The 11,854-nt window shown below is 37.8% G+C and overlaps 2 protein-coding genes across 5 annotated transcripts in view; both read right to left on the bottom strand.

Annotated features, from left to right (window-relative positions):
• Positions 1-3,571: 3,571 nt before the first annotated feature.
• Positions 3,572-4,959, bottom strand: LOC107087608. The gene is made up of 2 exons (XM_015379281.1): positions 4,909-4,959; positions 3,572-4,813 (listed from the first exon to the last, which is right to left on the bottom strand). Exons 1-2 carry the CDS (start codon positions 4,957-4,959, stop codon positions 3,572-3,574), a joined length of 1,293 nt encoding a protein of 430 aa, XP_015234767.1.
• Positions 4,960-7,249: 2,290 nt separating this feature from the next.
• scn3b (sodium channel, voltage gated, type III beta subunit) overlaps positions 7,250-11,854 on the bottom strand; it is a 13,560-nt gene continuing 8,955 nt past the window's right edge. Inside the window, exons 4-7 of one of the 4 annotated variants that reach the window (XR_001481347.1) lie at positions 11,386-11,524; positions 10,071-10,142; positions 9,114-9,165; positions 7,250-8,381 (exon numbers count right to left, since the gene is read on the bottom strand). Coding sequence is in view for 3 of the 4 variants with exons in the window: in XM_015379008.1 (XP_015234494.1) it covers positions 8,325-8,381; positions 9,114-9,165; positions 11,386-11,524 (248 nt within the window). In the remaining variant the exon portion in view is untranslated. The remainder of the gene's footprint in view (positions 8,382-9,113; positions 9,166-10,070; positions 10,143-11,385; positions 11,525-11,854) is intronic. The other 3 variants (XM_015379008.1, XM_015379016.1, XM_015379027.1) reach the window with 3 other exon arrangements.

An 11,854-nucleotide genomic window follows, 5' to 3' on the forward strand; every position in this document is an offset into this window, starting at 1 on the left:
GTGTCTACTATTTAATAATGATCACACTAGTTTCTTAGTTGCCTTGATTAAAGAGTAGAATTACAAGACTGAAGAGCTTTTCTACAAAGAAAACATCCCAAGTAGCATGTCAGAAATACTAAGAAAAGAGAAAAATTTTGGCACCACATTAATAATAAAACCTGACAGAGTGATGCATGGTGATGGCGGCATTATGCTTTGATGCTTATTTTTTCTTTAGCCTGAAATAACTCTTGTTAAGCAGGTGAAAATGTTGAACATTTGCAAATTCTATTCAATTTTAACCTTCAGGCTTCAGCTAGAAAGATGAAAAGATTCCCTTTATCATCCAAACCATACATCCAGGTTAATGGTTGGTCATACTCATAGAGCCGGTGCTTCGTAGTGAATCAGAGGATCCGTCTCCCCACCCGTTTCCTTTCAAAGCTCAGTCTTCACTCAGCAGCTCGGCTCGCCACTTTATGACCAATTAAAAGGTGAGGATATCGGATCAGACTATTTTGTGAAAACGAGGAGGAGGGTCAGACAAAAGGAGTTTACTTATTTCTGGTTCTGATATGAAAATATAGTTTTGATGAAATATAAACTAAAAACTAAGAATGTCTCTTTTGTAACTGAATAAATAGATAAAATTAGGCAAGTATAAGGCATTTTATGACATACATGCCAACTTAAGCTAAAACATGAAACACAAAAGACACTTTTCCAAAATAAAAGCCAAACTTCCATTCCTAATTCAGAAATATAAAATAGTAATATATGTTTATGTGGATTAGCGCAGCGGAGCTTAGACCAAAATCTGATTTAAAATAATAGAATGATCCAGTCCTCGTAGATTTTGAGCGTTTTACAAAGAGCAGGTAAATATAAAGTACAAAAGTTCTTTCTTAAAGATTTAGTTTAAGGGTGTCTCTGACTTTCACAACCAATAAAGCTTTTTTGGTCTTATTTGTTGGTGCAGCTCACCAAGCAGGACATCTTATCAGGAGTGTGAGATGTTCATATCCAGTGGAGGCATGACTAAGAAAAATAATCAAATATTGCACTTTAGTTATACTACAGGCCATAGAGTACATTTCTGCTAATATACTATTTCAGACCATTATTTATACAAGCTATAAAAAAGTTATTTCCAGTAACTAAGCTTCAGCTGCTGTGGGACAATGAAGTCAATTTTATTTAAAGGTCCTGCCTGATATTAAAGAAGTGATTGTTTATGATTGGGGGAGTGTTTGTTTCTGACTTTTTATCATTTCTATCCTGGAAATAATCTTTCAGGACTCAAAAGCTTGAGGTTTTAATTTTCACTAAGTCTTCCAGAATATTATAAAACTGATTCAGACATTCCAGATTTGTAACATTCGTAAAAAAAGGCATATAAGAGAGCAAATGTAGAATTAAAGCTGGGATGCATTAATAGGTTTGTGTCAAGAAATCTACAAAACCTGGATTATCTTCGTAGTTTAAAGACATTTTATACTTTAGTCTCTCCATTTCCATTCAGTTGTGCTTATCTATAGAGCTGAAATCAAACACTATTGTCAGCCCTAATAAGGTCTCACACAAAAATCTGAACTAAATTATTGTTGTAATGAAGGGCTCCATTTCCCGACTTATGACACCTCTGACTTTTGTAATAATACTTTTTAAATTCCTCATTTTAAAGATTAGCTTAAAGACGTGATATTTCCTGCTTCATCGTCTTTAATCAAAGCAAGCAGTCATGGATTGATAACTGTATGCTTCTTTAGCATAATATCAATTTACTTTAGGACATTTTACTGATATTCACCAGAGATGCCAGTAATTGCAGCAAAAATGTTTGATTTGAAGTCCAACATATTATATGTTTAGAGAAGGTAAACTTTAATTTGAGTATATAAGTTTACCTGTTAGAATTAGGAAGTTTAAGTGATTTATAGCATAGCTGCCATGTTCATATTTACATGGTTTTATATTGGCCTGTATTAAATATACACTCTTGTAGAATAAAGATGTAGCAAGAAACAACACCTGTTGGAGGAAAAAGCAGCTAAAAGGTTTACCTAATGAATGAGGCTTATACATTTAGGAAGGATTGTTTCTTCAGTATTTATGCCTTACAGTTGAACTATTGACATGTTCTGTATCCATGCATGTAAACCTTAAGTCACAATCCGCTTTATTGACTATGCTTTGCTAGTACTGGTTTGGACTAAATATTTAAGTATGCAACAGGATTGTAATACACCTAATGGTGCAACCTGGACACATCTTCAGTGACTCTCCCGAGATCACTGGGTGTTTCGGGTCTTAGTCATACACCCTCACTCGGGCGACCCAGCCGGGGGTGATCAGTTCCCCGACTTGTGTCCAGGTAGCGCACTACGCCACGCCTCCCCCCTCCTCAACCAGAGCCACCGTGAAGCCTTTTCAGCTGCTTCCAAGATGTTCTTGGTGGCTTATTGTCTCTGCAGACCGCAAATCCCTAGGAGTCCAAGGACACGATGTNATAAGTTTTGAGTGCAAAAAGATGAAATTATTTTCTCAAATTGAAATCATGTGCTCTTGCATTATGGCAGGATAATTCTTCCATAAAATCGTTCCTTGACAGTGTCGTTGCTAAGTGCTACTTAGTCCCAATGTAACTTCCTATTGGGAGCCTACTAGCAGTACGTTGCTAACTGGTTAGCCAGATTTACGACAAACCGGCCACAACCAAACATGCTTAAGAACCTTCTGCCACCTACAAATGCGTCCTTCTTTTTGTCGCATTTGAAGGATGGGTCTGATGTATCCTATCTATCCTTGGGTATCCCAGGATTCATTGTGAGTGTCATGATCTTGGCGCTAATGGTTGGTTTTTTTCCTTTGCTCCTTGCTCCCCTGTCTAATTGGTTCTGCGGCTGATTAACGCCAATCATTTCAACCTAGTTCCTCTGCTATTTATGTTGTGTGCTTGCCTTCCATCAGCGCCAGGTTATTTGAATGGGAGACTAAGTCTGTTGTGTTTTCCTGATTATGACCTGTTTCTGCCCGGTGGATCCCGAGTTTTGCTTTGCCCCTGTCTGCTCTGTTAGTCGCATCTGTTCTGGACTGATTCCTGGATTCTACCGGCTTCTAAACCTGGAAATCCAAAGAAGGAGTCAGAAGACTCCGGCTTTGGATTTCCCCTCAAGGGCACTGTTGCTGCTCGGCATCAGCTGGCGCCTGCTTCAATCTCTCTCTAGGAACTCGAGGGGTGGTGCCCCATTCAAGCCGGGGCTTTACCTCCCGTTTGGATTCAGCTCTTTTCTCAGAGAACGGACTGAACTTTGAATCAGAAATCTGCCCTGCAGCTGACGAGCAGCCCCGCGTACCTTTTTGTTTTAAATAAACGCTTTGAACTTTCCCACTGCCTGTCTTGCCTCAAATTCAGGGTCCAACGTTCTGAGTTCATTAGAGTGAGACCAAGTCAGCCAGCTGCTTCATGCTCAGAGGAAAAAGGTACTTGGCGCTGAACAGTGGTGAATATTGGAATTGTAATACACCTAGTGGTGCAACCTGGACACATCTTCAGTGACTCTCCCGAGATCTCTGGGTGTTTCGGGTTTTAGTCATACACCCTCACTCGGCCGACCCAGTTCCCCAATTTGTGTCCAGGTAGCGCACTATGCCACGCCTCCCCCCTCCTCAACCAGAGCCACCATGAAGCCTTTTCAGCTGCTTCCAAGATGTTCTTGGTGGCTCTTTGTCTCTGCAGACCGCAAGTCCCTATGAGCCCAAGGACACGGTGTAGAGATCTGCCTGCGAAGCCCCTGCAGCCCACTTCAATAGGCTCGCAGCGGGCCTTCCAGCCATTCCTCCGGCACTCAGCTATGAGTTCTGCGTATTTAGCCCTCTTCCTCTCCTGGGCTTCCTCTATTCTGTCCTCCCAAGGAACAGTTAGTTCAAGCAGCACAACCTGCCTGGTGGAAGTTGATGACAGCACCATGTCCGGGCGGAGTGTCATGGCTGCGATGTAATCTGGGAATCGTAACTGCCTCCCCAGATCGACCAAGAGCTGCCAGTCCCTTGCTGTCGTGAGCAGGCCCCCTTGGGTCTTCTTGGAGGGTTGCAGTTTCTCCCCTGCTCGAACAAAGACAATCATGCTCCTGCTTAGAGGTTGACTCTTGCTGGTGTATATGCCAGTGCAGATGGTATCTACTATTGCCCGCAGGACTTGGTCATGGCGCCAGCAGTATCTGCCATCTCCCAGGGCCTTTGGGCAGCAGTTTAGGATGTGCTCAAGAGACCCTTTTCTCTGGCAGAGCTGATACGCAGGTGAGTCTATCAGGCCCCAGGTGAATAGGTTACTGGGGTTTGGGAAGACATCATACACCGCTTGGACGAGGAACCTGAAATGATGTGGCTCCGCCCTCCATACATCAGTCCAGGTGATCTTACGGCTGGAAACATGCTCCCACTTGGTCCAGGCCTCCTGCTTGCTCATGCCCACCACACTGCTGAAGCAAGCCTCTTCCACCTCTGCCTGAACCTCCTCTTGGATGAGCTTACGCCTGTCCTTTCCTGTCACTCTGCTGTAGCAGGGCTTCAGGTTGCTGCCCAGCCCTGCCCGCCCTTTGGCCACTGTACCCACCATGGGTGCTGTGACGCAGGCTCTTTCCACTGCATACTTGGCAAGCCACTTCCTTCCAGTGCGGACCTCTATCCCTGCTGAAGACACCTTCCCATCAGTGGAGTCTCTGTAGAGAAGGACTTCTCTGGCCTTGAACTTCCCAGGAAGTCCAGACTTGTCAACAGCTAGGTGCCACTGGTTAAGGTTGGAGCTGGTTGCTTGCCATGCAGTGGTGTCCTTCAGATCAAGAGCTTTCCAAGGCTCTTCACTGGTTTTTCAGACACAAATGGAATAGTGGTATTTCCCAAGCTGAAGCGGAAGCGGTCCGTCACCTTCCCTTTCCGCAAGACCAGGGATCTGGACTTCCCAGGCTTGAAACTCATCCTTGCCCAAGAGATGAGTCTATCCAGGCCTTGCAGCAACCATCTGCACCCAGGCACTGATGTAGTAGTTACCGTGAGGTCATCCAAAAATGCATGGATTGGTGGCTGCCAGGTACCAGATTTGGATAATGGGCATCGGCACTCTCCTTCTGCTGACTTCACCAACATATTCTTTAAAGGAAGTTTAGTTTAATATATTCAAATATTTGTCAATACAGTATGTGAATAGTTCCATCTGAAATTGATGAACGTAGTCGTTTTAAATAGTTATAGAGTCAGATATGTGGTGGGTAATGTTTGACATATCTAAGGGTTTTTATCTGTTACTGTTTAATGGGTTTGGCTGTAATTTAAGGACAGATTCTAATATATCTGCAGTGTAGGGACTTAAAATCTGATATGATTCTTATCAAATGCTATTTTGCACAATTTGCTTAACTAGGTATTTTTTGTTGTTGGAAATAAGAGATTTTGGATTTATATTTTTTATACATACATTGTTTAGATTTACTTTTATAGAATAGATTAGAAAATCCCTTTATTGTCCCAGAAGGGGGAAATTCTGGTGTTTTCAGCAGCAAAAAGATTATAGAAAAAAATGATCACACAAATGTGGACCTAATAAAAATGTATAAGAATAACAATATTGAAGAGTTAAAAGATAAACAATAAAATACTGTACTGTAAAGTGTTTTAGCAATATAAAAAACTGTGCACCTGGAGAATAAATAACCAATATACAGCTAATACAGCTATGGACATTTTTACAGTAATGAATATATGAAAATAGCAGCAACATCAGGGATGTGCAAATGACCCCAGCGTGTTATTTAACTGACTATGGTTTATATCATTACATTTGCTTTTATTTGTTCATGCTCCCGGTGGTTGTCACCTTTATTCCACTCTGTATTCTCCTGAGTGTAGTCATTGTTCACTTTACAATAAAAAACATAAAATAAAAATAAATAGAAACAGTTTTGAAAAGTTTGGTATTTACACTTTTCCTGCTTTGTGTGTCAACTGTTACGATTGCTAGGCGACAGAGCGCACGGCGGTAAAAGCCGCTGAAGGCTGGACCTGTTTGAATTCACAGCCAAAACTCTTCCAGTCTCCTTATTTTCATAGACTTCGAAGGATCCAGTCCAGGTAGACAGCGTCCTTGGCGTCCTCAGCTCATGAATATCTCCATGCTTCTCTCTGTCCCTCAGTTCCTGTCATGATCTGCTAATCAGGACTTTTGGTTCTGTTCAAGTTTTCACTCTGGCCTTTAGGTTACGCTTAGATTTATATTATTCTGTTATTATTTAATATATTGTGTTGAATCATATTTTGCCATGGTCTGCCTTGTTTTGGAGACATATTTTTTGCTTATTATTCTATTTCATGTAACTCTCTGAATTATGTCTACTTTGTGTTCTTATTTGGATTTATCATATTTTCCTTACTTCTTAGATTAACTGTTAATTGGTGTTTTCTAGTTTTTTTTTTTTTTTGCTTTTTTAATAATTTATTGTTTACAGTTTTATTTAGATTATGTTTCTTTGGTATTATAGGCATTATTATACCATAAGTTATCTTCAGTCCTTTCCACATCCTCTAATTTTCACTCGTTCATCTGTGTTTCTTAGTCATTAGTTTTATTTTCCTTTTTCCAAGTAAAGTTTTTTCCAAGTAAAATTTAAGCCATGTTACATTCCCTGATTGCTCTCCACTGCCCCCAAATGCCAATTTCCTTTTCCCTCAGTTCCCTTCCAGCTCTTTCTGTCCACACCTGCTCCCAGTTAAGTAATTACTACATGCATTGTTCTGTATTCTCCTCCCCAGTATATATACTCCTCCTCTGCAGTTACTCTGTAATTTATGTTACTCAGCTCCTGTGTTACTCTGCTCTGGTTCCTTGCCTTGTTTAACTTTGGATATATAATTTTGCTCACATCATCTAAAGAAATCTGCAAGAACCCATCTCTGCTTCCTCTGCATTTTGGGTCCATCTTCAAACTTCCCTGAGATTTCCTAATACTGTAGATGTTTGGTATGACTTTGAACTTAATAAACATAGTGGACCAACATAAGCAAATTTCATTACAAGCCCAATTCCCTTAATGACTGTGGAAACATTACACTGGACCAAAAGCAGCTTAGATTTTATGCCTCTCCGCTTTTCTTAAAGAAATAAAAAATGCACTTTGATACCAATCTCAATTATCCTCAGTCCATGAGTGACACCTTCACAGCAGACGTTGGTTTGGGAGTAGTTTAATAAAAACAAAGTATCATTACAGCCCATGCCCATGGGTAGCTGTCAGCAGCCTTTCCAATGATTGTTTGACCAATATCATATTTAGTATAATTTTCGTTATCATATGCAATACTATTATTTTTTTAATTGACCTTTAGGCAGTAGCACCAATATATCTGTGGACATTTTTCAAAAATAATAGAAAACCAACAAATCATGTAGTGGAATGTGTATTTAATAAAGAGCGAAAAATTGCTTACCACAGATGAATTATTATATCTGTAACAGACCAAGAATGACTTGACATTTCTGAATCAGGTAAGAAAAAAAAATCTACAGTTCTGTATCATCGAACGAGGCACACATCGATTCTCAGTACTAAAGCTTAGCAACAGTCAAAGCTCCGAGAATACATTTACAAGCACTAAGTGCAGTAAAACTTACTGAGTGTTCTGCACTTTGACATCAGAGCTGAACATGGATTAAAAATGTATACATCTGCAAATAAAGGAAATATCTAATTAATTTAGCCAAAAGAAATAGTATTTTTCTAGCTAGATCTTTTATGTATGTTTCCATTACGCCTTAAGGCCTAATAAAAATTTAGCAAAGAAAACGCACCCACGAATGGTAGAAAAGCTTTTCAGTTCAATCAATAGAAAAATACTTTTGGTGACTACAAACAAAACCATGACCTGAAAAATCACAAGGTCTATAAAAAGGTATAAACAAAAAAAAAAACAAAAAAACAAAAAAAAAAACTAGTAAAGTACTAAAGAGTCAGTATAGGTGCTTTTCAAACAGCCAATTTTCTCATTAGATTATGCACTTTATGTCGAGGTACAAAAGTCACAAACACTAGCTGTTAGGAAACAGGTATAACATCTACACATCAGCAGATCTGTATAATGTACAACATGGCTATATTCATCAGATAATAGGGAATGGGACATTCTTGCTCTTTAAGCTACTGTATTAGTAAAAGCACTTGATGTCAGAGGCCCAGAGCTTCGTAGAGGAAAGGAAAAGAAAGGAAAATATAGCACTTTTTGTTTTAAGACACAGTGGATATACAGGGGAGGTCAGCTGGGGGGAGTCACATGGCTGTCAGAGAAACTTGTCCTCATGGTGGCACCGAATGGATTGGGCAGTCTGTGCCATTATCCTGAGTGGTCAATACCTAAAGAGAGTGAAGGACATGATTATCTGAGTTAAACTGAAATAGTATGTACAAATTAGTTATGTATTTATAGAAGTTATGTTATGACTTCTAGAAATGGAATACCCATCAAAGACCAGATGGGACAAGAAATGTATTAGGTGTATCTGATAACTGCTGTTTGCTAGGTTTTTAGCTTTTTGGTAATGATACTGTTGGTGATAATGTCAGATTTTAAGAGAGTGAAACTGTTTAATTTTGATATTTTTTTCAAACTATGCATTTGAATCGCATAACTTATTTGAAAGAAGCAACAAACAATCAACAAACCTCCTTAGACAGCGTTTATCCAATTTTACATCACTGTCTATTTGGGCCTCTTTGGAGTTCACCAAGTCTTGGCAACTGTAATTACTAAGTTATAAGCGTCTTTCTGGTCCGGCTCCTTAATATTTAGAAATGCATATTTCTCAGATATGCAACAATTCTAATCTTCTTCTCTATGCTGACTTGCTTGTTTTAGTTGTCAGTTCCAAAATTCTGATCTATGTGGAGTAAGAACGGTTTTAAATTAACTGAACCTTGTGCTTTGAACTTTCTACAAAATAATTTAAAACTGAGGCAGCTGGTCTCATTGCAATATTTTAAAGACTTTTAAGTGATATGTGAGCTTCAACATCAGCATAGGCTGTTTTACACGATAATGAAATTCATGGTTAGTAAATAAACAAATAAATAAAAAGAAGCACTGACCTTCTCTGAGCTATGCAGAAAATCATCCATCTCATAAAGATCAGGTACTGAACTAAATATAAATAAAGAAAAATAAATAAATACTTTGAAAAGCCTTTAAAATAGTCTACTTTAAAATAAAAAAAATAAAAAACTCTATATATAATTGTAAGGGACATTCAGTGCCTTACAAAGCTGTCCATAGCTCTTAAAACTTAATGGTGCAAGTTAAAACAATAAAGTTTAACATGCTTTATCAGAAATTTTATGTGAAAACCAACAAAAAATCAAAACAAATACATGCAAAGTGTATTTCTGGCTTTATTCCATAAATGCCTTTTTATGATTAATTAACGTAAGTAGTGAAACAAATTATTTGTTAGATATTTGGTAATAAGCATATTTATTGGTCTTTACAATTTAACCAGGGTAATTACTTTGGTCTGTCAAATCAGTCCTATAACTGAACTAAGGTTTGTGATACAAAAAGCGATAAAGCTCAAGATGTATGATTACCATTTGGAGGAACTGTATCTCCAAGGTTTAACAAAGGTTTTATATCTTAAACCATCTAATTCGCATAAACAAAAAGTATGGAGCACTACTTATCATGTAAACATCACACAAGTCACATATCAGTTTTTACAATGTTTACAGCATACATCCTGTAATGTATTGTTTATCCAGAAAGATCGTAGGCATGGGCTCAATATAAAAAAAAACATGCATGTTTTGTCTTCTTAACTTTTTGAAAAGAAAATGATAAGAAAATAATATGTTTTTTAATATGAAAAATCTAAAAGGAGTTTTAAATATTGATTAAAAAGATTAGGTGAGTCCAAGGAGGACAGATATGAACGCTCTTTGAAAATGGAATATGAAGAATGAAACACAAAGATGGCTGAGACCACATAATTTTGTTGTACAAGGCTGTACAGTCATGATGATTATAGTTACAAATGATCACATGTAAAATACCGTGTCATTTATTTGGTAGCAGGAGCAACCGGATTGTCTTTCTGCTCAGAAGGAACGGCTAGGTAGTTTGTCCTGCAGGAAAAAAGAGGAGTGTCTAAAATTGATTTAGTTCTCTTTTCTTAAAGGTACATAACAAAATGTTTCTTTTAAGATTGGTATAACTTTTTTAACATACATTTCTTTTTTAATTGCACAATACTTTTTTGCACAAGTCTTCTGCATGTTGCATTAACAATGAATTACACATCCAAAAGTTGACAATCATTCATTATATATCAGCAAGCTCTCAGCCTCTTGAATATGCTGCACAAAAAATGCCTCCATCTACAACAAAAGATTCAATGATGTCTTTCTTTTTGTTGTCTCTTCCCATCTACAGCTGTCATCAGATTAAGGTTATCTCACATATTACAGTTAATATGTTTAAACTAAATAGACTACCTACTTAACCCATTCTAAAAGCTAGATACTTTTTCATGGTTGACTTTGGTCTCGTTTGATAAAGAAATTGCCAGGCCACAAGTCTCTGCAAATGTTTAACATCATCTAATTACCTTAATGTGCTTTGGCTAAAGTAAAAGAATCTTATTAAGAATTCAAATATATATCAGGGTCAGTTAATGCAGTGATGATCAGTTCACATCTTTAAAATTACTGCTGACCTCATAATTTCCAGAGGAAACAAGCTACTATATTTTAAAATATTTCCTAGCAAAAATAAATAAATACACACAAAAAAAATGCTCTTTAAGTTCCTTTTTCTATTTCAACCATTGTGTTGTGTATTTTTGTATTTGCTTCACTTTAGTAAATGAAAACTGTTGTTTTTTTGTTTTTTGTTTGTTGTACAAACTCAGCGGTGCATGGGTTGGCTCAATCAGTGTAAATCCAGTTGTAGCTGACTGCACAGGTGGCTTTGAGTCAAGGTGACACAAAAAGCCAGTTTGCAATGGTGCTGAAACTCCTGCTTGGTTGTAAAAAGCTTGTAAAAAACGAACGCTCAGCACAGCTTGGAATAATTCAGGTGTATCTGGCTGGCTGCGTTAGAAGAAAGGAGCGATTAAAGATGTAAGAGGGTTAAAAACCAGGGCACGGAATGTACTCAAGTTTCAATTATTCCCATGTCTGTTAGTCTCTCTTTCTGACAGCCCATTAAATCTCAGCAGCTGACGTGTGGGATTTTAAATTAGCATTATATAACAACAAGAAATGAAAGCAAATGTGATTCATATCTAGAGCTGTATATCACAGCTGACCGCTGTATGTTTTTCTCATATCACATTGATCTGAGTGTGTGGATCTGTTTAAGACTCACAGTGCATCCTGTGCTTGGTCGTCAGACTTGGAGATTTTCTTATAGCAGTAGACCATTTCCACCAGCAGCCATAAGGTCAAGAACACCAGCAGGACATACATCATGATCTCAGAGTAGATTGCAGCAGGGTCATTAGAGGCTTTGGAGCATAAACAGTAGAAAGACACATGTTTTATTCAGGATGAATTAATTTTCCAAAGCATTTGTAAAGAATAACAAAATAAAGACTTCTGCAGCTAGATATGCTGAGTATATGGAGACTCCTGACACACAATCTAGTGTCATTTGTGTTGGGACGGAACAGGGATCAGCAGCTAACCTTCACATGACTGTATAAAACATTCAATATATCCTTTTATAAAAGATTAACTAATCAAATTTTTTAATCAATCACTGTAAATTAATGTGCCTCAATTCAGTTCTTTATTATTTATGTATATATGTTTATATATATATATATATATATATA

This window comes from Cyprinodon variegatus, unplaced genomic scaffold (assembly GCF_000732505.1).
Source record: "Cyprinodon variegatus isolate N-32 unplaced genomic scaffold, C_variegatus-1.0 Scaffold10, whole genome shotgun sequence".
NCBI lineage: Eukaryota > Metazoa > Chordata > Actinopteri > Cyprinodontiformes > Cyprinodontidae > Cyprinodon > Cyprinodon variegatus.